The sequence below is a fragment of the Rhinatrema bivittatum genome, chromosome 8 (assembly GCF_901001135.1).
Source record: "Rhinatrema bivittatum chromosome 8, aRhiBiv1.1, whole genome shotgun sequence".
Classification (NCBI taxonomy): Eukaryota; Metazoa; Chordata; class Amphibia; order Gymnophiona; family Rhinatrematidae; genus Rhinatrema; species Rhinatrema bivittatum.
In genome coordinates this window covers 144,969,223-144,996,385 of record NC_042622.1, presented here as the reverse complement: position 1 = coordinate 144,996,385, position 27,163 = coordinate 144,969,223, and the positions used below count along the sequence as shown (strand labels likewise).

The window sequence follows — 27,163 nt, the reverse complement described above, 5'->3', positions numbered from 1 at the left end:
AAGCACTTGTTGAGCCCGAAGAGGAAGAGAATACGGCCCAGTGCACTAAAACTGTCCTTCTGTTGGCCCAATCGGTGGTGGTGAGAGCTACTGGAGGGTTTGTCATGATGGCAGGTTCTTGCTCCATAAGGCAGCTGGTGGTGTTTGTCTCCCAGCAATTATATATTTTCACTTTGTGCACTTGTCCCCTCCTGTGATGTCAGGAGTCTCAGATGGAAAAACCAAAAACATACCAAAGTAGAATCCAAAGCAGTTTACAAATAAAAAAAAAATAAAAATAAAATAGTATAATAAACATATTCTAATATAATTCAAGTCTTAAATTCTATAAATCTAAAATCCTATAAATGTTAAATTGTGGTATGTAATTAAATAGGGAAAAATACTTCAGTTGAAACATAACATGGAAAGCTGAGATTATCCAGCCTTCTTCTCTAATCCTTTAACAAAATTTTTGCCCAAAAAATGACCCATTCCTTCCTGCTACACCAATCCAGATGTGTGGGTTTCCTCCTACTAGCAGATGGAGACAAGAGAGGACACCTTTTTCTTTAGTTACCATGGTGCAGTAATAAGCTAGTATTTTCTATCTCCAGCAGATGGCAGGACATACTTGTCTAGTCCAGCAGGAACTTGTCTCCCAGACTTCAGCCTGGTCTTTTCCTGGCCTGGTGGAGAATTTTTGGGCAGTTTTGTGTTAAGCATTTTCAGCTTTGACAGCAAACTGTGGGCTGGACTTCTTCTGCTTTCTAGTTAAGTGAGCCCTGTGAAAATATCCAGAGGGGGGGTTTGGTGGAGCTTAGAGGTGAAAACTTTTTTTTGGCTCAAGAAGAGCTTCTATTTGAAGTTATCTTCTCCCTTCCCCCACCCTTTTCTTCCTCTGGCTTATTAAAGCTTTAAAAATGGGGGACGATGAGATCAGCCATTTCTGCTGAAGCAAGCAACTAGAGAAAGGTAAGTCTCCAGTGAAAGGGTGGGGGGTATACTTGAGCCAGTGTAGGAGTGTGCCCACTAGCCATCAGTCTCCTCCTTGTCTTTTGGACCTGTAGTATTTCTGCACAGCTTCTGACTGCATTGTAATGGAGCCTGGTCAGCGTTTGAATTTTTGTGAACCAGTGTTTCTGCTGTGGTGCTGGCTCCAACTGTCCTATTTGCATCAGCAGCAATGCTTCTTTGGAGGAGCCTACAAAGGCTCCCAAATTTGGCAGCACACGTTCGGCAATATTTACGATCAGTTCCTCGGATCCAGGCACGGAAGCAATTGAATCTGGTACTGGAGTCAATTTTTTTCTCCCAGGACAAGCAGGGATGGTAGTCCTCATATATGGGTGACATCATCGGATGGAACCCTATCACGGAACACTTTTTTTGTCAAAGTTTCTAGACCTTTGACTGGCACACTGAGCATGCCCAGCATGCCACTAACCCTGCATTCAGCAGGGGTCCCCCTTTAGTCTCTTTTTCCATGCAGCAGTTGCCTCGTGGTTCCTAGGAGCTCTGTGAGAAGTTCTCACAATTTTTTCCTCTCAGAACTTTTTCTCAAAATTCTACCTCATCCTGGGGTCCCCCATCGACTGCCGACCTCCGCTAACGCCGGTAAGTTTGCCTTGTTCCTTGCGGTTGGTTCCCGGCGGTGCTTCCATCGGTGGCCGATGACCGTGTACCGCCCCCTTTCTCGGAACGGCGACCGGTTTTCAGAAGTGCCTCGAGTGTCCGCGGACCTTGTCCAGTACGGACTCTCATGATGTCTGCGTCTTATGCTTGGGGCCTTCCCACAATGTCCAATGGTGCACTAGTTGTGCCCAAATGACCTCCTGTCCATCAACCTGCTGGCCACATCTCACATTGCGAAGGTCTCCCGATTCTTCAGTCGCAGAAGAGATCAGCATTCCCAAGAGATTGATGCCCTTGTTCAGACTTGGCCAGAGGAAGACTTACTGTATTCCTTCCCTCCATGGCCTGTGCTAGGGAAGGTCATTCGCAAGATTGAACACCACAGGTGATTAGTCCTTCTAGTTGCCTTGGACTGGCCCAGATGCCCATGGTATGCAGACATGCGGAGGCTTCTGGTGGAGACACCCCCCCCCCCCCCCCCATGCCTCCCTCCGCACAAGGACCTGCTCCAACAAGGTCAATCCTTCATGAGGACCCAGCTCAATTTTGTCTTATGGCCTGGCCCTTGAGAGGGCTCACCTAAGGAAGCATGGATATTCGGCATCAGTAATTTCCACCTTGCTCTGCATGTGGACGTTCTCGAGTTGTCCCTTAACTCCTTGAAGGTCCAAGTAGCGCTCTGTCCTGTTTCAAAGGCAAGGTGAATGGAGCCCAATTGTAGGAGCATCTGGACTTGGCCTGTTTCCTAAAAGAGGTTAAACACCTTTGACCACCTTGCGGTGGCCAGTTCCCCTTTGGAATTTTTTAGCAGGACCCTCCTTTCGGCTGCTGCGCAGTCTATCCCTGTGCCTGTTAACGCTAAAGATTGTATTCTTGGTGGTGATATGCTCGGCTTGTTGCATCTCAGACCTACGAGCATTGTCGGGAGCCATTCTTCAAGATGACTCCAGGAGCGTTACAGCTTTGCACCATTCCTTCCTTCTTGCCCAAGGTAGTCTTTGAGTTTCACTTGAATCATCCATTTCCTTACCGTCCCTGGATAGATGCAAGGATACGGAAGAATACTGCCTCCTCTTCCATTTGAATGGCAGTAGGTTTTTAGGGTGGTATCTGGAAATCTCAGAACTGGTACGCAAGACGGACTGCTTGTTTGTTCTTCTCAGTGGAAGGAAACAAGGCAAAGCAGCTTTGCGAGCTGCCATAGTTCACTGGATCAAGGAGGTTATAACGGGAGCTTATGTTGAGGCAGGGAAGCCATTACCCTTTCAGGTTAAAGCTCATTCCACTAGGGCCCAGGCTGTACCCTTGGCCAAAGCTAAGCCACTGTATCCTGGCGATATTGGCTGAGCAGCATCGTGGTCTTCCTTGCAACCTTCTCCAGATTCTATCGCCTGGACATTCGGGTCCAAGAGGATGCAGCTTTTGCAAGGATGGTGCTAACCGGACCACAGGCAGCCTCCCGCCTCGTTCGGCAGTAGCTTTTGTACATCCCATTGGTGTTGAGTCCATCTGGATACATGCTAGAAAATGGAGAAATGACTTACCTGATAATTTTGTTTTCCTTAGTGTAGACAGATGGACTCAGCATCCCACCCACGACTGCCCAAGAACAGTGCCAAGGAATCTCCCATGAGGTGAATCTCTATTCCAGGAGGTTATGGGTAAGCCGTCGCCCGATCCCTAGATTAGGGCACCTATAATTAAGTTTTTCAATAGTATGTCTGGTCTCCCCAGAGCATGAGCAGGGACTTTTTCGCTGCTTTTTTTCCACCATGGCTTACCTGAATTGGATCTGAAATTACCAGGAATTAGAGCCACTAGAAGGACCTGGGGCTGGGAGCAAGGGAGAACAGTGTCTGACTAGCACGATGGCATCACGTGACCCCCAAAATGTGCTAAATCTTAAGTAGATAATACAATGGAAACTCCTCTCCCCCTCTTAGAAGCTGATGCAAAGTCTTTCTCTGGAACTGACTGTGGAACTTGTTGTTCAAGTTGTAAAAAGTTAACAATGTGAGCACTCCCAAGGCATTGAGCAGCCATTGACCCCTTCCTCACCACAAGCCCTTATTTCAGTATTTCACTCCTTTTTCAGAGCTTAATCGAGCCCCAACTTATCACCTCATCCTAGCTACCACCTCTTCCTAGTTTTGATGCTCTTTCAGCCTCTGCCTGCTGTATGTGCACTCTTGCTGGCCTTACCTGGGCCATTTCCTTATGATGCCTGCTATTTCCCATACATTCCCTGTCCTTTGCAGACCAGAGACCCGATTTTATTGCATTTCTCTTCTAACAGTTTCGTTAAAGGAAATGAACATTTTTTGCATTTGTTTCATTTTACTTTGTGTGACCTTTTATCTTCCCTATGTTTCTATGCTTCTGTCTCTTTTCCCACCCTGAGTCTAGGAGCAACTAGAATACCTATTTGGGTGAGGTGAGGAGCCAAGCAAATCAACCAAGCTTTGTCCATTTCCCCTCCCCCCCCCCCCCCCCCCCCCCCCCCCACTTGCTTCTACTGCCAGTTTCTTACTTTGTAGTAATCAATCATATATACATTCTTCATGTAAAATCATAGCATGGAGTGTTCAACCTGTGCCTCTAGTCCTCCTGTCCCCATGGCAACTGGGAAACACTGCAGAGGACAGTAGGGGAAGGAATTGAAGCAGAGGGAACACAAAGCAGAACAGCTACGAGAAGAGCTGTTCTGCTCACTGCTTCAGCCCCTCCTTTCCTGTCCTCGGAGTGATGCTGGTTGTCATGAACAGAGGAACAAGGGGCTGGAGCAAGAAACAGAGACACTTCTGTATTCTTGCATGCTCTGCTCATATGTCTGCAATCAGCAGGACTGGCGGGAAGGTGTGAGGATGGAGCTGATGCGTCAGCAAAAAAGAGCCAGAATTTCCTGTGTCAGCCCTCCACATCCTATACACACTTCATCCCATCTACTTCTTGGAATAGTGGGCTCTTCTCAGTTGCTGTCTGGCGGGTAAGAGCTGGAGTGGACACTGCGCTCCCAGGACTTTGAATTCAGCTGGAAGAAGAGGGAAGGAGGGAATCAGCTGGAGCACAGTCAAACCAGAATTATTTGTGACAAGGCAAACAGGGTGAATGCTGAAAAAAGATGGGAAAGGGGGTTTATGTAGATGGTAAATGCCTGGGGCAGGAGTGGAAGAAATGAATGTGAATGCTTGGGAGAGGAGGGGTACAAGAAGGGGTGAATGGGGGAGGGGGGACAGGAATGGTGCAAGATGGAGTCAGTTCTTCAGAGAGTGAAAAGTAATAAATTTTGGGCAACAACTAAGGGACGAATATCGTTCTGAAATCAGTAATACAAATTGGACTGTCTGGCACCATATTGCTCTCTATGGTCTATGTTGCCATATGTTCTGTAGTAGGGGTGAGGGGGCTAGTGTTAGTATGGGGGGAACAGAGAGTGTGAGACAGGGCTGGGATACCGGGTTGTATGAGAGCTGGTTGTGTGAAATTGTGAGGGGGAGTGAAAAGTGTATGAAAAATAGGAGATGGAGATAGAAAGGGTTTAGAAGAACTGAGAGAAAAGCAGTAGAGGGATACAAGAAAACCAGAATGAGGAGGGGGGTGTGAGCCAGAAATGGTGTCAGGGTGGGGATGGGGCAAAAGTGGTGATGAGGATGGGTAACAGAGCCATAGATAGTGAAGGGGAAAAAGGGAAAGTAACTAACAAAACCAGAAGGGGAGGGGGAGATAGGATGAGATTCAGGTGTGCTAGGAGTGGAGGGGGGAAGTGTCTGAGAGAGATGCATGGGTTAGCAGAGTGAAGGGAAGCAAGTCTGAGAGCCAGAAGTGGTGATGGCAAAAGATATTTGAGGGAGCTAGAGTGGGTACTGAGGGAGAGAAGAGTGGGTGGTGCACTCAGAGAGGGGTGTCAGCCAAGAGAGAGAAAAAGGGTGAGGATGAGAGGCAGGGGTGGGGGCAAGAGCATACTGGTACTGAGAAGAGAAGTGATGGGTCAAAGTAGCATGAGCAGTGGTGTGGAAGGTATATTCTGGGGCTCCTGAGACTCTGTTGTTCTTATGGGGGATGTTCTGGTGCTGCCAAGAGAGAGAGGCTGATGGGGATAGGGTGAAGGGTTTGAGTGAGAGACTGGTGGAAGGATTGAGAGAGACTGTTGGGAACAGGATGGGATGGAGAGAAAAACTGATGAGTTAAAGAAATGGGAGGGTGGATTGAAAGAGACTGGTGGGGACAGAGTAGAAGGATTGAGAGAAACTAGTTAGTGAACTGAGAAACTGGTGCTGGTACACGAGTGAGATACTGATGGAGATGAGGGGGAAAGAGTGTCTCTGTTGGGGACTCAGTTCCTCAAAGGGGTCCCTCTTTTATCTCTCTTGAAAATGTGAGGCTCTTTGGCACACTGCTTTCTTGGTTCTTGGTGCATGAAATATTGGCCATCCTTGTTGTAGAGTATAATTAAACATTCAAAGATGGCACTTGATGTTAAATTAAGAAAATGCCATACTGGGTCAGACCAAGGGTCCATCAAGCCCAGCATCCTGTTTCCAACAGTGGCCAATCCAGGCCATAAGAACCTGGCAAGTACCCAAAAACTAAGTCTATTCCATGTTACCATTGCTAATGGCAGTGGCTATTCTCTAAGTGAACTTAATAGCAGGTAATGGACTTCTCCTCCAAGAACTTATCCAATCCTTTTTTAAACACAGCTATACTAACTGCACTAACCACATTCTCTGGCAACAAATTCCAGAGTTTAATTGTGCGTTGAGTAAAAAAGAACTTTCTCTGATTAGTTTTAAATGTGCCCCATGCTAACTTCATGGAGTGCCCCCTAGTCTTTCTACTATCCGAAAGAGTAAATAACCGATTCACATCTATCCGTTCTAGACCTCTCATGATCGATAAGACCGGTTAGTGTCTAATTGAAAGATACATAACGTCAAGGCTTGCTGACACCTTCATAGGCTATTTTTTGAAAATTATTTGGGTTCCACATTTTTGTATATTTGATTCTTTGTTGTGGTTAACCGCCGACTCCCTTGTGCGGGTAATTGAAGTCTCCCATTATTACTGCACTACCAATTTGGTTAGCTTCCCTAATTTCTCTTAGCATTTCACTGTCCATCTCATCATCTTGACCAGGTGGACGGTAGTATACCCCTATCACTGTAGTCTTCCCTGACACACAAGGGATTTCTACCCATAAAGATTCAATTTTGTATTTAGTCTCATGCAGGATGTTTATCCTGTTGGACTCTATGCCATCCCGGACATAAAGCGCCACACCTCCTCCCGAGTGCTCCTCTCTGTCATTGCGATATAATTTGTACCCCGGTATAGCACTGTCCCATTGGTTATCCTCTTTCCACCATGTCTCTGAGATGCCAATTAAGTCTATGTCATCATTTACTGCTATACATTCTAATTCTCCCATCTTACTTCTTAGACTTCTGGCATTAGCATACAAACATTTCAAAGTTTGGTTTTTGTTTGTATTTTTATTCTGCTTTTTAATTGATAGGGATAAGTTAGAATTTTTTAGCTCAGGTGAGTTTTTAGTTACAGGCACTTGGACCACTTTTCTAATTATTGGAACCTCACTGTCGGGATGCCCTAATTCTAATGCATCATTAGTATCCTTTAAAGATACCTCTCTCCGAACCATGTGCTGCTGAGCGACTGTCAGCTTTCCCCTTTGTTCTAGTTTAAAAGCTGCTCTATCTCCTTTTTAAAGGTTAGCGCCAGCAGTCTGGTTCCACCCTGGTTAAGGTGGAGCCCATCCCTTCGGAAGAGACTCCCCCTTCCCCAAAAGGTTCCCCAGTTCCTAACAAAACTGAATCCCTCTTCCTTGCACCATCGTCTCATCCATGCATTGAGACTCCGGAGCTCTGCCTGCCTCTGGTGACCTGCGCGTGGAACAGGGAGCATTTCAGAGAATGCTACCCTGCTTCATCATCAGGTGCACCTGTGCCAACGACTGCAAGGTTGAGCACCACTACACAGATGCAAAGTGATGTAGACAGTGTTGATGAGTGCAGCTGCGCCATGGACAGTGTCATCTGTGCACTGGGATGTCTCTGGGATGAGCCTCCTACATACATGAGTGAATTCCTAGTCACTCCTGTTTGGATGACCCAATTGGAGTAGATACTGGGAGAGTAGAGTTAAGGATTGGAGCTTTTTTACCTCCCCCCAACAAGGAGGAAAAAGAACTCCAAAGGATCCCTCCAAAGATAGCTTGCAACCTGGATTCCCTGTCACTGGGGAGCTTCCAGGGGTTTATATTATCTGTGGGGCTATTCACCATAATGGAGCATCCTTCAGTCAACCACAGGAATGGAGCATCTCTTTATAGATCTCCTATATATTGAGCTGGAGAGCAGAAAAGTAGGGGGGCATCCCCCTTCCATCTCTCCCCATCAGCTATTATTCCTCACTCTCTTGAAGAAAGTAGAAGGCTCACTGGATCAGGGGTTAATTGCCCAGATCCCAATATCGCCACTGTTACCTCCTGGTATTTGGGGGGATGAGAGTTTTTAACTATAACCAGAGTATCCAAGGTACTTGGGTTGTGAAAAGCAGATTATTCCTATTCAATACTCTTCCCATTCACTGTCAGAGAAATAAGTTAACAGCTTCTCAGTATCACCTGCCATATCGAACAACTTACATCACAGGTAGGGAGGGAGTCATTGTATATATGCGGCTGATCCTCTAAAATTTGAGAATTTATCCCATTCTGAAAGTAAGTATGTTACATAAGGCCTGGTAAGGGAAACCTTAGTATGTTTTTCCCCTCAGCATCTTACTTCCTTCTCAGGAAAAGGGATGCTTTATTCTTACTTCTCCTGAGTAGTTATTTTCTATCTCAGCCATCCTCAAGATCCTATCATCTAGAGAGGAGAATTCACACTGCTGCTTCATGCTGGTGCACAGCCCTGATATTGCAAGACATGCAGGGGGTTGTGTTGGGCAGTGGGGATTGAATTTATGGCCCCAGGGTGTTCAAGATCCAGGTGATCTTGCACTGGAGCCAAGGGCACTAAACTAGTGAGAATCCTCTAATGAATATCAAGCAAAGTACTGGAGACCTGCCTCTGAAGGCTCCTTATTGGACTAGCATTAGGTGTGGCCCAAATACACAGTCATATATAAGGAGTTCCAGCCTGCCACAGTTTTGCTGGTCCAATAGTTCCCTTGTGTCTGATCCGTGGAAGCATTATCAGTTTTTCTGCTGTTTCCTGGCCTTGTTCCTGTGATTCCTGTTTCCTGCTGCAGTTCTGGTCCTTGGTTATTCTCCTGGTTTCTGGCTCTTCCTCCAGGCCTGGTCTTCAGCCCTTAATGGGTCCTGTTCTCACCTGGAAGTCCTGACAGCCATCTGTACCCAAGGGCTCAACCCATGGGGAATGGCAGCTGCCCTAGGCAAAGACAGCAGTTCTAGATCACCCAGCCTCTCAAGGGTATGTTCTTGTTCAGCCATCGTACCTATCCTTCATCCTTAGCAAAGTGGGCCATGACAGACTGTCACAAAATGTGGCATCTTGCAGTATTGACAACAGGTTCCTCAATAGAAATCCACTCCCAAGCAACAGGTTAGGATTTTCTCCCATGTAAGGGGAGTGCATTTCAAATACCTGCTATGAAAAATTATGAATGTGTTGCTTTGCGACCGTTCCAGATGAGTCACTGTCATTGTCACAATTGGGATATATACTGATCCCTAAATGATGGATGGTTCCATCCATTTTGCATCTTAAACAACATCTAAACATTTAGCATGAGAGAGACACTGTCCTGGTGGCTGATTTATTCTAAAGTTGTCTAGTACAACTTTCAATAAACCAGGGGTTCCCAACTTTTTGGAGCATATACTCCTTTTCAGGTTCCATAATTTTTACGCCCCCCCCCCCCCCCCCATCCCATGCTTCTCTTTCCTTTTTACCTGTAGTTATGTGCCGTATATAGAAAAGTTATTGATGTAATAACAAAGAAATAATTATATGCCCACCAGACATTCATAATATTTAAACTTATTAAATAATGTTTACTGATATAAATGGAATACATATAATTGAAAAGCACAGTAGTAAATGTGCAAGAATGTACTCATATTTAGTAACTTATGTAGTAATTACAGGTACCCAAGAGCTGGATCTGGAGCAACTGGGGGGAATGGGCTGGTTGAGGAGGATAGAGAGAGTGACTGGCAGGGTGAGAGAAAGAAAGACAGACTGGCACAGAGATGGACTAGTGGCGTGAGAGAGAGAGAGACGGGTGGTGGAGATGGACTGGTGGAGGGGGAAAGAGACAGACTGGTGAGGTTAGACTGGTGGGGAGAGAGAGAGCAACTGGCGAGGATGGACTGTTGGAAAGAGAGAGCAAACAGTGGGGCAGGACTGGTGGAGAAAGAGCAACTGGCAGAGCTGGACTGGTGGAGGGTAAGAGAGAGAGTGACTGGTGGGGGGGACTGGATGGGATGGGCTGTGGATCAAGGACAGAAACTGAGAAGGAAGGAGGGATGTTTGAGACAGGCCCACTTCACTAAAAGGGAAATGTGGAGAGAAGTTTGCTGCTCATATTTCCCTCTCAGCCCCCCTCCCCCCCCCCCCCCCATGTGGTATTTTTTTAATTATTACTATTTGTAAAGAAAATCACTTGTGACAGAGAAACCACCCTATTAGTTTGATCTTGGCAGGAGTCCAGTGGCTCTCTCCACACCTACCTGTTATCAAATTCCATATAGGCAGAGACAGGACACCCCTGCTCATAAAGAAAGAGGCACTGCTACAAACATTTTGTACCATTATTGTAAGGTGCTGGGCATACATCTCGGTGGCAACTCTAGACAGATTAAACTTCTAAGTAACAAAAAAAATCCCTGGCCAATTTCAACCACTAAGTAAAACTACTATTAACATTTTTCAAGAACATCAATCAACAATTCTTCTATATAGGAGTGGGACAAATCCCATTATAAAACCTACATCTCATATTCTACAATACTCTGTGTTCACAGAATCTCCCCCTAACAAAGGGTGCAGAGCAGAACAAGGACATTTCCCTTTACCATTCACCACAGAAAAAATATTCAAATTCTGTTGACACATCAGTAACACAAACTCTCTCTACTACCAGGTACATTGTACAATACAAAATCCTGCAAAATATGTAATCAGAACCTAAAGAAAAACTGCTATAGCATAACACACAACTGCCAGACTCAAAACAGTAAGAACCTTACCTATGAAAAGGCAACACTGCAAATATTACAACAGGCCCTAAAACACCAATATGCCTCCTATTAAGAAAACAGAACAAGTCAGGTTGTTATAGATCCCTTTATAGAAACTACATGCTAGCAGAATACCTCAGCTAAATCGCACATGCGGAACACAGACAGACCCTCACCAAATACAGAATCCAAACCTATAAATACAAACGTGCACACAAAAACTGAACTGGAAATCACAAGAAGCCAAGACTCTGTATGCATTGCAACAATGGAAAACCAGAAACATCGCTGTTTCTCATAAAACATCAAATAATACAATCAAGAAATATAAAATCATTAACAGTAAAACCATACTAATAAAAAGAATATTTCAAAACCGATATCGAATAATTTAAAATGCATATAAATTATTTTAAAATTTCCCAAACAACAAAATATTTCAAAACATCAGACACATCAAATAGCCAATAATTAAAACTAATAAGGATTTAAAATGTCCATAACTGGGAACTTTTGATTTCCAGTCACCCTGAGATTGCCATGGGAAGGAGGGTTCACAAACTTTCTCCTTTCTCTCATACACACACACACACACGCTCCCTCTCTCTCATACATACTTGCTCTCATACATACACATGCTTTCTCTCTCTCATACACACATGCTCTGTCTCTTACACACAAGCTCTCTCATTCACATGCTCCCTTTCATACAATCTCATACAAACATGCTCCCACACACACAAATGCTTCCTCTTATACACACATGCTCTTTCATATGCTCCCTCTTTCACACACACATGCTCACCCCCACACATACATTCCATTTCTCACACATGCTCCTGCTCTCACACACACAAATGTTCCCTTTCATACATACATGCTCACACATTTGCTCACAAATGCTTCCTCACACACGCTCACACACACATGCTCCCTCTAACTTACACATGTGGTCCCTCTCATACACATATACTCACACACAAATGCTCCCCCTCTCATACACACATGCTCTCACACAAAAACACTCCTCCTTTCTCAAACACACATGATCTCTCTCTCATTCACACACACACACACACACACACACACACACAGTTCCCTCTCTCTCATTCACCTAGGCTGTGTCTCAGACACATATGCTCATACATCTTCCTTGTCACCAGGCCTCTCCTTAGCTTTTTCCTGGAGTCTGCAGGGGGATAGAGAATCCTGTGGCCTGCTCCTCACTCAGGCTGCTGACAGCCTCGCTGCCTCCTGTACACTTCTTTCACTGACAATAGGGGGTGCGTTGGCAGCCCAGCTGTCATATTTATGCTTCAGCTACCGGTGAGATAAGTGCACCCGCAGCCTCCTTCACACTTCAGTCACCAGCGAGATGGGGTGCACTGGCAGTCCTGCTGCTTCCTTTACGCTTCAGCCACCAGCGAGATGGGTGTGCCAGCAGCCTCCTTCATTCTTCAGCTGCCGGCATGATGGGGTGTGCCAGCAGCCTCTCAGACCTCCTCTTTTGCGGCCACTATGTGATGGGATCTGACAGTAGTCTATTGGGTCTCTTTTTTGCATGGACTTTTTTTCTTCAACAGTTCACAGACCCCCCCCCCCCCCCTATTATGGTCTGGCGGACCCTAGGTTGGGAACCACTGCCCTAAACCATGTCTGCATGCATCCTGGGTTTGGAATCTTGCATAAGAGGCTCTGCACCTAAAATGGGGTCGCTTAGATTTTTTTCATTTTCCTCCTTCACTGGAGGTAAATAAGTGTAAACCTGAAAGTTGTAAGGGACAAAGTGGTCTTTGTCCATACAGCTATTAATTCTACCTTATTTAACAGCAGGCTGTTCTATTGAAGAACGAGGCTATCTTTATTAGTAGGATTTCAAGTCCTATGCCAAGTAAGCGAGGAATCTGTCCTGATGGTTAGACTGAACCTGCATGTAGAACTGTTTCTGATCCCTAGTAAGAAGTGGCATCCAGATTTCCACAAGTGCAAAATCCTATGATATTGCTGTTTTCCATATCTTAAGAGAGAGGTTCCTGGACTTCTACCTCAGGATATTATTATCCTAATCTGAAGTCTGGGTTTTTATTAGATTTTATTTAAATCACCTAGTTTACATGGCCATATGTATACTGAGAAGAAATTGGAACCTGTTGGTTGAGACAGATTCAGTGAAAGCTCCCTTAGTGAATGTTCATCAGGGAGTTAATAAGGCTGGGGAATTGGCCAATGTTGACCTCTAAAGCATAGGGGCCTCTTCTCTATCCCTGCAGTCCCAGAATCTGTCTACCAAAATATCTTATACTCCTCTGGCATCCAGATTGGATTTCAGTGGGGAAGCCATGGTGTGAGAAGAAAGTTTTAATGAATGGCTTCAAGAAAAGGTCCACAAACCTTTTGTCTATTTTAACAGAAACTTGTGCAAAATGCCTTCTGCATTTTCATGTGTTGGTCAATTTAACCAATGCATTTAATTTTCATTTGGATGAAAGTGGTGTTCATCCCACTATCAGGCCGATTAAATAAAAGGTGCAGGAGAGCCGGTGCTCTGAGTTGAGCGCCCACTCTCCCAACGCGCGCCCAGGCACCTCTCCTGGGCACACAATTCTATATTTAAATGAGATTGGGCGCTAATAAGGAGGCGCTGAGGACAATAGCATGTCCATAGCGCCTCCTTATTAGTGGAAGAGAGGTGGCTGTCAGCGGGTCTGACAACCGATGCTTAATTTTACCGGCATCGGTTTTTGAACCTGCTGACAGCCATGGGTTAGAAAAACGGACGCGGGCAAAATTGAGCGTCCGTTTTTCTAACCCGCTGACCGGCAGGCAGATTTTTTTAATTTTTTTTTTTTTAATTTTTAAATTTTTTATTTTTGGTGCCTCCAAGTTAATATCGCTAGGATATTAAGTCGTAGGGTGTACAGAAAAGCAGTATTTTCTGCTTTTCTGTACACTTTTCGGGGCTGCTTAGAATTTAATGCCTGCCCTTGGGCAGGCGTTAATTTCTGAGAGTAAAATGTGCAACTTGGCTGCACATTTTACTTTCTGTATTTCGGGCGACTAATAGGCTCATCAACATGCATTTGCATGTGATGAGCGCTATTAGTTTCGGGGGTTTGGCCATACGTTTTCCACGCGCTATTACCCCTTACAATATAAGGGGTAATAAGAGCACGTCTAAAATGCGCGGCCAAACGGAGGTTAAACAGTGTACTCGGCCGAGCGCACCATTCAGTATAGGCCTGTATGTTGTAGATAAGTCTGTTAAAGGATGACTTTACATATGCTTTATATTGTGTTGGCATCAGTGGAGGCTCAGTGCTGAGCCTTTCACTTTGTCCTGGGATCTCAGCTCAGGCCTCTGCAATGCATAGAAGCTCAGTCATGCCTTGACACTTTTATTAGCATAATAATTGTCTTGGAAGGTCAGGTTTTATTAGTAGTTACTCCGCAGATAGGGTCTGCCTCAGACCCTGGTGCCTTTCTTACCTTCTTCAAAGTTTTTCCAAGTACATTGTTTCTGTGCATATTGCTAGTCACTAGCTAATGTGCATAAACCAGTAAAGACCATCTGTATTCTTCAGATACTTGTAATCCGCAGCCTTCTATCTGGAGGGCTCTAAAGCTACAGATAGACCTTGGGTTCCTTCTTCACATCAAAAAGTCTGTAATGTCTATAGCCAAGAGCTGTATTTCTCTTGGTTAGTGAATTGTGCCTTTTCTGTCACTCAGGAGGAGCTCTGACTGTGTCAATTTCTATGCAGCGAGGTGGGATTTTTGCCACACTTTCACAACGGACTTCTGTTATGGCAGGGGCTCCTAATGTGAAACTGAATTTTAAACAGTCTGTCCTATGGACTCTCTTTGACAAGTAGAACCCAACTCTATTCCCTCCTAGAGCCTGTTATTGATCAGACTGCCTCAAAAAAAAAAAAAAAAAAGAGGGGGGTGGGGAAAATTAGATTATATGAGGTTGTCTTTCATCACCCAAAACAGTAGTACCTTTGGCACTGTTTAGTTTTTCCCTTTTGTTTGAGGCAGCCTGTAGCGTGGGAGTCTCCACTTGTGAGGACTGCCCTACTGCTTGTCTTTGGTTATTTACCTGTAACAGTGGTTCATCCAAACAGGATGTCAGTCCCTCTTTCCCCTTGGAGTTGGTTTCTTTTTCCAAATTTTAGCTTTGTTATGGACTGAGGGACCTGCCTGAGAGGCAGGGAGGTGACTAAGGCTGCACATGCTCAGTTGAGAATGTGCAAAATTTCTAGAAGCTTTGAAATCAAAGTTCCATGCCAGGCTCCAGCAGATGATGTCTAGTAACCCACTTGTGAGAACTGATATCCTGCTGTCCATTGGAGAATCACTGTTACCGGTAAGTTGCTTCACTTTTCTCTGTGATGTCATCACTATATTACTAGTGGTACAGGCCAGAAACTCCCCCAATATGCTGTTGCCTCCAGCAGATGATAGGATATACTATGGTGCAGTAGAATTTGTCTTTGGGGCCTATCTTTCCTTCAGATTGGTAAAGCGGAGGCTTTGGTCCCTGGCAGTTGGAGGACCAGGCTACTGGGTCCCCCACTGCTGAAGCTCCCACCCCCCAAAAGGGTTTGGTAGATAGAGCCTGAGGGATCTGAGTTGGCATTTAAAAAAATAAAGTAAAAAGAAAATATAGAGGAAAAGAGGATCCTTTCAAACTGCCTTCACTTCCCTCCCCTCTTCTTGTAAAGTTAAAAGACAAAAAAGGAACTGGTCTGAGAGAGAGGAGGAGGAAGACTTTCTTGCAGCTAGGTCTGAGGCAGTGTGAGAGCTCCAGTGAAAAGCATGTACTGTGGCCTCCGGATAAGGTTTTTACTTGGGGGTGATCTGTTATGTCTGCTGGCATGGGACTCTGCTTGGCCTTTTTTCTTTTTTTTTCAGAGCTCCAATAGCAAAGGTATGGTGGGGCTGTTGCTGTGGGGCCTGCAATTGCAGGCATTTGTCATCCTCAGCAGGCAGTTTGTGCACATCCTGCTCAAAAAGTGGGAAGATGCAGGGGGAGTTTTCCAAATGCCTCAAGTCCATCACAGCAGGACCAGCCAAGTCTGGACTGTAGGCTGCTTCTGTTTCTTGACCCTGACCATAGGGCAGTTGATTCTTTAGTCACAATTTCGACAGGAACGGTCTATTTTAGGCTCTGCTCCTGCAATGCAGATTTCTGAATCAGGATGCTCTTTTCCCAAAGGAGATGCATGAAGGCTAATAGAACTTTATCTGACTGCTCTCAACTCTTAGATTGATTTGATAACGGCTGTCATGAAGAGTCCAGATGCCCTGCATTCAAACCGTCCCTGTGTGTGCTCCCCACCTTTTGGTAGAGGCATCTGTCACCAGAACCATTTGATAGAGGAGAGAGCGAAGTGGGGGATTCTTTCTTGAAAAATTCAGGGGCCTGCCTTTTACAACGCGGGAAACTGATAAGCATGGAGGTAATGGGCAATTGTATTCAAACAGCAACTGAGAGCTCTGACTTTTATGGTCTAGGAAACTGCTAAGCATGGGGGTAACCTACATGGCGCAGCAGATACTACAATAAGCTTGCTGGGCAGACTGGATGGACCATTTGGTCGTTTTCTGCCATCATTTCTGTTTCTATGTAATTGCAACTCCTGTTTCACAGTCGCTGTTATTTGAACTGGAGATGAGAGCGGTTGAGTTAGTTGATTCCATTAGAGGTAGCAGATATGAAAACAGGTCAGTGAGACCATATGGATGGCCTCAGCAGGGTATATTATTATTCAGTGGCACAGTTGCACCGCTGAATATACCTGGCTATCTTAAAAAATTGCCTGGCTATGGCTCTGTGCAGCTCTCTCCTTCCTGAAGTTGCAGTGCCTGCACGACACTGAAACTAGACAGTGTAACAATTTTTCTTCCCTAATTGGGAAGCCAGCATGCTGTCCTTCAGAGTCATTCATACCTTTCCTGCGGGGCCTGCCCTCCCCAGTTTGCTCACCTGTTTTAAAGTAGCGACCTTCAACACAGGCTTCAAAGTGACCTTCCACAACAGTTTTCTTAACTCATGGCTACTGACTTTGGAGGGATGGCCTGATCATAGTAGTGTTTTGGTGGTCCCAAACCTTTTTCCACTTTACAATGATGAACCTGACAGTGCCACAAGGAATTTCAAGCATTTAGAAATTTTCTTATAGCCTTCTTCCAATCTGTACCTTTGAATAATGTTATCCCAGAGTTCTTTTGAAAGCTCCTTGCTCAGCAACTTTTGACGTTTGCTTCAGGTTCACTTCATAACACAGAAACAGCTTGATTCTTCCTTCAAAAGTATTTTAAACAGCTCAACTACTGTGACTGAACACAAGTGGGCTCTCTAACTTAAGGCAGTTTTTTTTAACTGAACCTTATTTGGGTTTGGTATGACAAAGGGTGTGAAGTCTTATGTAATCAAAACATTTTGTCTTTTTATTCTTACTTTTGGATATTTCTATAATTGTTCTTTCACAATCAAAGTAGAGTATGTTATGTAAATCAGTGAAACTCCTACTTCAATGCATTTTAATTTTTTATGTGAAAAAGTGCAAGAGTGTGAAGACTCATATAAGGCATTGTACTTCGTGTTCTTAGGCTGTTATAGCAGAGCACTGGAAGGGCTACACAAGAGCAGCTGTATTTTTCCTGTCCCTGTTGATACTTGATTAGAACAGAGGATAGAGTAACCTCCTAGAAACAGCTGTAGTCAGAGCCTCACCCTCTTGCCTTCCCAGAAGGCTTGCAGCTTCATTTCAGGTCATTGCTTCAGCCTGGCCCTTTTCTGAGTGAGGCACTGCTGCCACTCCTGGACCCTGAGGAATGAGATCAGAGAATGCTGGGAATGGGTGTAGTGCAGCTTGATATTTGCTTGACCTGCCCCACCCCACATACCCAAAACAGAGTTGTTTACATCGCTGAAGGATTTGGCAAAAATTATTCTTGCAAGATACAGCAAGAACACTATCAGGTTAGTGCTTGAGGCTGAGGGTGTGACTTTTTACATTTTTAAATCATCCACCAGATTTCTCAAGAACTTTGGGAACTGTATTAAAACATAAAATATAAAATTTGTTAGAGCTTTCTTGTCTCACAATGCTGAGTTCCATCAAGGATAGTTCAGACTTCCTTAGAGCCGAATACTTGCAGCAGCCTTTTTGAGGGGTTTTTGGGGAGGATTGGTTTTGACTATAATTCTTTCTAATTGTGTGCCCTTGCCTGATTTCTCCCTCTGCAATATTTGCAGACAGCAGAGTTGCTTACTTGTAACAGGTGTTATCCCAGGACAGCAGGATCTAGTCCTCACATATGGGTGACGTCACTGGATGGAGCCCTATCACGGAAAACGTTCTGTCAAAGTTTCTAGAAACTTTTGACTGGCATACTGAGCCCACTGAGCATGCCATGATCCCTGCAGCCACAGGGGTCTCCCTTCAGTCTCGTTTGTAGCAATAAGTGTGAGCGAAAAAATAAAATAAGAAACGTAAGCGGATCCAACTCCGCGGGGTGGTGGGTGGGTTTTGTGAGGTCTACATCCTGCTGACCTGGGATAACACCTGTTACAAGTAAGCAACTCTGCTTTATCCCAGGACAAGCAGGATGGTAGTCCTCACATATGGGTGATTAGCAAGCTACAGGCTGACTCATCTTTTAACAGGTCAATGGCACGCAACTCGTGCAACAGGCACAACAAATAGGGTGCCATTGACTATAATGAGGCAGCCTGAATTACAGCAGGAGGTTGTGGAAGGAGTTGGGTATTATACTGGAAATAGGTTTTTTAAGACAGATTGTCCAAAGGCAGAGCATTGTCGTCCTTCCTTGCCTAAGCAGTAATGAGCTGCGAATGTGTGCAGAGAACTCCAAGTCGCAGCTTTGCAGATGTCTGTGATAGGTACTGAACAGTAGTGTGCTATCGAAGTTGACATAGCCCATACTGAGTGCGCTTTTACTCGCCCCTGGAGAGGAAAGCCTGCTTTCTCAAACAGAATTCGATACAGTCTAGCCAGTTGGAGAGAGTTTGTTTTCCCACTGCAACTCCTGGCTTGTTTTTATCAAAAGAAACAAAGAGTTGGGTGGATTTTCTATACACTGCAGTGCGTTCTAGATAAAATGCAAGTGCATGTTTACAGTCCAAGGTGTGCAAAACTCTCTACTTTGGTGAGAGTGGGGCCTTGAGAAGAAAGTGGGCAAGTCTATGGATTGGTTAAGGTGAAAATCTGTTACCACCTTAGGCAGACATTTGGGGTGAGTGCGAAGGACCCACTCGGTCATGCAGGAACCTTGTGTAGGGTGAGTGTGTGACAAGGGCTTGTAACTCACTGACTCTTCTAGCAGATGTAATGGCTACTAGGAAAAGGCCTTTCCATGTAAGAAATTTTGCATCACAGGAATGCAAAGGCTCAAATGGGGATCGCATGAGCCATGCAAGCACACATTTAGGTCCCATTCTGTAACCAGTGGTTGAATGGGAGGCTTAAGTTGAAGTAAGCCCCTCATAAATCGACTCACTAGGGGTTGCGCTGTTAGTGAGGCATCCCTTATGCCTTTGTGATAAGTCGCAATGACACTTAGGTGTACACGTACAAAAGAAGTCTGGAGGCCAGAATCTGAGAGATGCCATAGATAGTCTAATAAAGATGGAGTGGGGCAGGAGAAAGGGTCAATACCTTTTTGAGTGCACCAATTGGTAAATCTAGTCCACTTGAAACAGTAAGATTTACGTGTGGAAAGCTTTCGTGAAGCTATGAGAACCTGAGAGACAAATCGAAAGATTGAGCGGTTGTAGGATCAAGCTTTCAACATCCAAGCTGTTAGAGCAAGGGTTTGTAGGTTGGAATGGCATAATATGCCTTGATTCTAAGTTATTAGCGTGGGTGCTGTGCCCAGGCGAATTCTCTGATCGAGAGGTCGAGGAGTATGGGAAACCATACCTGCCGAGGCCAGTACGGGGCTATGAGCATCATTGACCCTCTGTTCTGTTGTAGCTTCACGAGAGTTTTGGCTATGAGTGGAATCGGAGGATACGCATATAGAAGGCCTTGTTCCAGGAGCAAGCAAAGGCGTCCCTGTTGAATGTCTGTCGACGGCTGTGGAGGGAGCAGAACCTTTCCACTTTGTGGTTCAGTTTGGATGCAAAGAGGTTGATGTTTGGTTGACCCCATTGTTGAAAGATTTTGCGCGCTACACAGGGATCCAGAGACCATTTGTGGGGATGGAAACTTCGACTGAGACTGCCTGCTAGGAAGGTGAAGTAAGGGCCATTGACAGGGTTGATGGCCCTTATGGTGTCAACAACAGTCAGGCACCTCAATGGCATCAAGGGTACCCTGGCACCTAAAAATTGTCAGAGGTAACTATGGTGCTCAATGACAGTCCTGGTCCCCAATGTTGTCCTGATGTCGATGTATCAGACCATCAGTACACTGACATGGGCATACATGGGCAACCAGTATTGGGCAAGGCACCGAAGATGCAGCAGCAATGCTGCTTGCCTAGGCTCCTGCTTACCCTCTCACAAGGCGACTGAACTGCCATCACTGGTAAGCAGGAGGGGAGGCTACGTCATCCAGCACTTCTGCTATGGCAACTAGTTTCTTAGAAAGTGGGGAGGATGAACTCTCCTCCCCCTAGGAACAGTGCGGTCCTCAATCGCTTCACTGTGTGAGCCTCTAACGTTATCGATCGGTGAAATGAAATGGAACTCTTGCCTAGGTATAACTCACGTGAGTCCCAAGGTTCAGTGAACTGCACGGATCACACACGAATTGCATTGTCAGTCCTGTCAGCACCAGACAAAGACACAAAAACTGACAGATCAAGGAGAGGATACAGAAACTAAACTGCCGATGCAATATTTATGTATTCAGGAATAGAATTAGACTCTGCCAGGCTGCACAGCAACTAAGGCCACTATGCGGCTGACAGAAAGTTGAAAATAAATAAAAATTTCTGCAGTTCCAGAAAAAAAATCGCAATTAAAAACTGAGGAGAGAGCAAGGTTGAATACCGCGCTCACTGACCACACAGCTCCCATGACCACATGGCTCCATAGGAAAAAAAAAAGAGACCGAGGGATTCTGCCTAGAGGGCAGAGCTGCACGTGCTCAGTAGGGCATGTTTGAAAGCTCTAGACTCTGTGATAAGATAATTGTGAGGACTGCCATCCTGCTTGTCTTCAGATAAAGGTTACATGTACAAAAACTTTCTTGTGTGCAACTTTTTATAAGCTGAGTTCAAATTTTGCGCTACAAGCCAGGATAATGCAAATAATATTGGGATTTCTTGTGCGCCCTTTGTTTTGCCATGTACACACTCACACGTGCACAATTTAGAGGAAACAGTGCCCTGCTCTTTGCATTTTGCTTGAGTTTCCTGCATTATTTTCAGCCCTTGCAGCTACTTCTCTGCCTGCAGTGTTCAAATTTCTCTCAAATTAAAGGAATACTCCACTCGCACTCACCGCAGTTTTTTCAATTATAAGACTGCTGTCTTGAATCCCATTAATTTCTCCATGACAAATAATGGGTTATGCTTTATCAGTGTGTTTGCTGAAAAACGATCTTTCCGTAACATTGCAATGTTGGGTTGATTAAGAAGGTTATTTTGTAACATCTGGGCCAGAAGGTTATTTTGTAACATCTGGGACATTTCATCATACACACATTAGTCCTGGGGGAATTCTGAGCTACTGCGGAGCACAGAATTTCTGCAGAATTCCCCCCCTGCACACAATTGCCAACATCTGAGCAGAAAATGGCAGAGGAGACCCCAGTATGCCGCAAACAGAGCGCGTGAAGATGAAGGCCCCGGCGTGCTGTTCACGGTGAAGAGGAAGGCCCCCATGTGCCGTGGATGCACTCCGCTTGCAGAGAAGACGAAGGCCGCGAATGGAGTGTGCTCCTCTCATGGTGAAGATGAAGGCTCCAGTGAGAGTGAATGTGTGTGAGAAAAGGGTGAGAGAGGGTGTGGGGTGTGGGGAGGGTGAGAGAGGAGAGGGACAGGGGTGTGGGGGAGGGGAGGGGAGGTGAGAGAGCAGGGGGTGAGCAGGAGGGGGTGAGAGAGAGTGGGGGGGGGGGGGGATGCTTGAGTGTGGGTGCCAGAGAGAGGGAGCCTATTATGAGGAGATTGTGAAGGAGTGTGTGTGTGAGAGATTGGGAGCTCATGTGTATAAAAAAAAGATTGTGTGTATGTGAGGGTGCTAGTCTGTGTGAAGGGATTGTATATGGGAGAGTCAGAGCTTGTGTGAAGGGGTGCATGAGAGAGAGAGACATAGGGTAGCCTGTGTGAGGATGTATGTATGAAAGAGAAAGGGAACTTGTGTGTGTGTGCATGCAAGAGAGAGGGACCCTGTATGAGGGGATATGTGTCTGCAAGAGTGTGAGGGAGCCTGTAGGAGGAGGGTGTGTGTATGTGTACTAGAGAGAGGGAAGGACAGAGGGAGCCTGTGTGAAGGGCAGTACTGAGAACGGGGTCAAAGTCTGGGATTGGTGATAAGAGTGGAAGGGGTTGAGCCTAGAGATGGAGTGGAGAGATACTGGCAGGTGGAGGAGTTGGAGCCTGAGAGGATAAAGTGGCCAGGGGCTAGGGAGAGCGAGTGGAAGGGACATTCTTACAATTAATTTCTAGGGAAATTCTGCTCAAAATATTTAAAATTCTGCATCTCTAAGTAATAACTTTTTTCTGTATTAATTTAAAATATAATTACTTAAAGACTGTCATGTAAATTGTGTTATTTTGACCAATATAAAGTTTGCAGAATTTTAAGATTTTGTGTGCAGAAATTTACATTTTTTGTGCAGAATTCCCCCAGGAATAAGATTGAAATTTTCTTTTGGAAATTTATGTTTGAGGCATATTCCTTATCCCGGTGCAAAAATTAGCATGCAGAAAAAATGTATTTTATTTATACATAATTGGTCAAAATATCTCAATGTTTTATTTGCAGCTCAAAAAACTTTGAAAAATAAGCAAAATGTATGGGCATGCCTATGTCCAAATGATGAATGACTTGATTAAAACTTCCAGCACAAAGTTGAGGTTATAAAGCATCCCTTAATCTGCTTGTACCTGTGCTATACGATGGTCATTCATATTCTTTGATACCTATGAGTCTTTGGTCACACATCTACCGTATATTGTCAAAGTGAGATCATTATTGGTGGTGTTTGTGTTTTTCTTACACTTTGGTGTTTCACAGTATTGAGTATTGCTACATTTTCAGCCCTTGCACTCTCTGTATTTTGGTGCAGTTTCCTCTGGTATTTCCAGCCCCTCCCCTTCTGCATTTTGCTAGTCTCCTCGTATTCTTATCCCCTGTGCTCTCTACATCTTGCTGGGGTTTCTTCTAGTGTTGTCAGCCTCTGCATTCTCTACATTTTGCGGAAATCTCCCCTTCATATTTTCAGCTCTTGCGATCTCTGCATTTTCCTGGAGTTGCCACTGTGCTGTCTGAGGTTTAATGGAATTTATATTCAACTTCTTAGAGCTCAGATGAAGTAACCAAGACTTCAGTAAAATCTGCTTATCTGCAGCTACTGAAAATTAACACTTTTGCTATGGCTGCAATATCTGGCCATGGAGATAAAAATATTAGACCTGTGTAGATGTGATTGTGGGAATAATACACAAAATAATTAAAGCTCTTTTTTTTCGGTGCTGTAACCGCTTCTTTCCAGTTCTAACTACTTTTTCTTTTTTTTCAGAAATCAACAGCGAAGAGCCTGCAGGCGATCTGCAATTACCAGTTATGCGAGATGGATTATAAATTAAAAAAACAAAACACGCCTGAACCCCACCCACACTAGTGGCAAGCAGTGTGGAATTTTCCATGTCTTCTTGTTTTGAAGAACTTTGGCCAAGAAACCTGCACTGTTTACAATTTGTTTTGGATTTGTTCTCTGCGTGCCAGATTGGGAGGGAGGAATGTTGTTTACTGCCCGAACCTAGAATCCATTGGCGTCCTGTTCCAACTCACGTCTGCCACGTAGCCTAGACCTTTTATGGAGCCCCTGCTGTGCTTTCTGTGTATAGGTGCCTAGAGTTGCTTCAGGAAATTTATGACGGAAAAGGGGCTGCATAGTGGAAATTGGAGTTTGAGTCTGCTGCTAAATAAGGTTGATTCAGACCCTAGGCAGGGAAGTTCTTTATATAAAAGTAACCCCTTTCCTTTTACTGCTGCACCCCATACACATTGGCATTCTCAGGATCTGCAGGTTTTGACGGAGACTTAGAGGGTGTGCCTGACAGGAAATCTGACAGTTGTCATACTGGGAAGCTGGAGAAAAATAGGCAAATCTCAGCCTCACTTTCCAAAAAAATATTGAGTGAAACGAAAATCTTAAGGTACAAGTCAAAACTAAAAATTGGTTAATTCAATGATATTTCGAATGTTATAGCTTCATTTACAGTGCTACACATCTTTGTGGAATCAGAAATAACTAAGTAGTGTTCCCTGTTTATAATCAAGCCCACCTTCCACATCTTGCTTAAACAAATGTTACAGCAATCCCATACTGTTATTTATAATAAAGAGTATCTTCCCTTCACCAGCCACCTTGTTATAAGGAGGGGCTGCTGAAAACGTACACGTTTGTACATGGTTTCTGTGACTTCTGCTGCTATCCCCACCTTCTCGCTATCTCTAGCGAATCTGAAGTTATATTGGGGGAGGATGTGTAGGGACTAGTTAAGGTTAAGTAAATCTCTATTGTGTGTCTGCTGTAGATCTCCCTAAATCTTAAGAGTGGGGAGCTACCAACACACAGGTCGATACTCTAAGGCCGCGGTAGAAAGAGTGCGGCAGTGCCGGGCGCACCCTCGTTCTCTTCACATACCACTCGATACTCTATTCAAATTGCTTGCAAATGCAAGCCGCGTCCAACCCGTGCTCAACGCGCGTCCATGAAGCGAAACCCCTTTTACTGTATAGGCGGTATATTCAGCGCCTATACAGTATCCCGGGGTGCGCTGGTACCTGTCATTTCAAGTGACATTTGAAATGACAGGTACCAGGAAGTGGATGGTTCCCCCCCTCCCGAAGCAAGGCGCAGGGCGAAAATTAAAACAAAAGGGAATAAAGTGTAAAAAAAAAAGTAAACTTACTGGCGGGAGCCGGCGGGCGCGCGTTCGATCAGGTGGCGGCGGGAGGGTGGGAGCCCATTAATCCAGGCGGCAGCGGCGGGAGCCGGCGGGCGGGTGGGCGCGCGTTTATCCGGGAGCCAGCGGGCGGGTGGCCGTGCATTCATCCAGGCGGCGGCAGGAGCCGGCGGGTGGGTGGGCGCGCGTTTGATCCAGGCGGCGGCGGGAGGGTGGGTGCGCGTTTATCCGGGAGCGGGCGGGTGGCGTGCATTCATCCAGGCGGCGGCGGGAGGGTGGGTGCGCGTTTATCCGGGAGCCAGCAGGCGGGTGGGCGTGCATTCATCCAGGCGGAGGGAGCCGGCGGCGAAAGCGGCCTCCGGCAGCCCTCGCCGGCAGTGAATGAATGCGCGCCTGTGCGACCCGTGCGATTTCGGCGCGCCTGTGCGACCCGTGCAATGAGAAGCATTTCCTGCTACTGCCATATGCTCTGCTACTGACCTATCAGAGCAGAGAGAGCTGCACTAGAAAAGTGAGTAAAATGACTCCGAGGAAGGAGGAAATGACACAGGGGTTAACAGTATGAGAGGAAAGACAGAGAAGGAATGGAGGAAGACAAGGAGGATAAATAGGGATCAGGAATCCATGATTGAGCTGGCTCTGGGGAGTAAGAGCTGCGGGCATCCTATCAGGGAAGAGAAGACCCTCAGGAATCATGATGAACTAAAGGTAGAGAGAGGAATCAAGAGGGCAATATAGAGGACCACCATGGTACAGGAGGGAAGAAAGGAGAGATGACCACCAGAGATCAAGGAGGAGGAAGGAAAAGACAATAGCCAAGTGTAGATATGACATTAAATACAAAATTATTTATAAGGATACATAGACAAACATGGAGAACTCATTAGCTTTCTTTCCTTTGAAAAGCAGGTTATTGTTTTGCTTTTTCGAAAATCTAAATTATTTTGCGACTATTTTCGATTAGGTCAATATTCTGAAGCTATTTACATGGATAACTCTTAAGTTTTCCATCGATAAGCAGGCTGAATTAGCCATCCTGGCTGGGGGTGACATCATCATGGTGGCACCCAGCAAACATCTGAGTCTCCAAGTCAAAGTTTTTGATTTGCTGTGCCTGCGCAGCACTTGCCATGCAAAGCACGAACCCGGTCTCTTCAGTTCTTATTTTCCACACTCAGGTACAGACGTCTCTACTTCTCCCGCGTCTCTTCAATTCTAATTTTTCTGTCTCTTGCTTTGTATACGCGGCTGCGATACCCCAAACACTACTTTTCAGTGCTACAATATCCACCCCAAAAAAAAAGGGGTTCAAATATTGTCAGTGCAGACACATAATGTCTGTCAATGACAACCACAACTGTTATATTTGCCTTGATCCAGATCATGACCGGGTCAAATGCAAGGATTGCAGCCGCATGTCTGCAAGAGCTAGGAGACTGTAGTACTTTCTGCTAGGAGTTAGCAATCTGTAGTAATCCGCTATGCTGATGGGAGGAGCAATCAGATAGGCGAGTTACTTCTGTAATAATTCTGGTGTTAGTTGTGGGTGGATCCTTGGACCGGTGGCAGATGACCACGCCTCCGGGGGAAGATCCCGAGAGGGATCACCGGCTAGGCTTAGAGTATGAAGACAGACACACACTAGTTCTTTTATTAAACAGGTTTTTGAAACCACCAGAGGTGGCAGTAATGAGCTGAAGTGCCCGGCAGGGCTGAAGTCCCTCAGATACTGGAACAGCGATCCCAGGCTGGCTGAGCTGTTGAGAAACTGTAGACAGTGAGTAGGCAGGGTATGCAGAGTTCATGAACAGAACTAGATGACAACACTCACAATAATGGTCTCAGAGAAGCTCAGCAGCTGGAAAGGGTAGGCCCTCGAGGAGCGAGTACCTGGTTCCAGGGAAAGCTCTGAGAGAGCAATGGCAACTCACAATGATGTAGGCAGCGATAGCTTCCAGGCAGAAGAGAATCAGCAGAGAGTCAGGAATGAGGGCCCTCGAGGAGCGAGTACCGGTTCCTGTCTGTAAACCTGAAAAGCAAAGAGAGAGCGAGGCCCCCGAGGAGCGGGTACCTCTGGTAAGTCCAAGGAGGCAGAGTAGCTTGGAGCAAGTCCTTGCTAACTCAAGTTGTTAGAGATATCAGAGACCTTATTTATCGGAAGCGGATGACTTCATCTCAGGGGAACGCCCCTGAGGTTCGCGCCCTTGC

At 45.5% G+C, this 27,163-nt stretch overlaps 1 protein-coding gene across 1 annotated transcript in view; it reads left to right on the top strand.

Annotated features, from left to right (window-relative positions):
- The window catches only part of FRMD8 (FERM domain containing 8), a 112,140-nt gene extending 87,696 nt beyond the window's left edge, over window positions 1-24,444 (top strand). The window contains exon 11 of the mRNA XM_029611246.1: window positions 23,563-24,444. Coding sequence (XP_029467106.1) covers window positions 23,563-23,624 — 62 coding nt within the window. The 3' untranslated portion in view covers window positions 23,625-24,444. The remainder of the gene's footprint in view (window positions 1-23,562) is intronic.
- The last annotated feature ends 2,719 nt before the right edge of the window (window positions 24,445-27,163 follow it).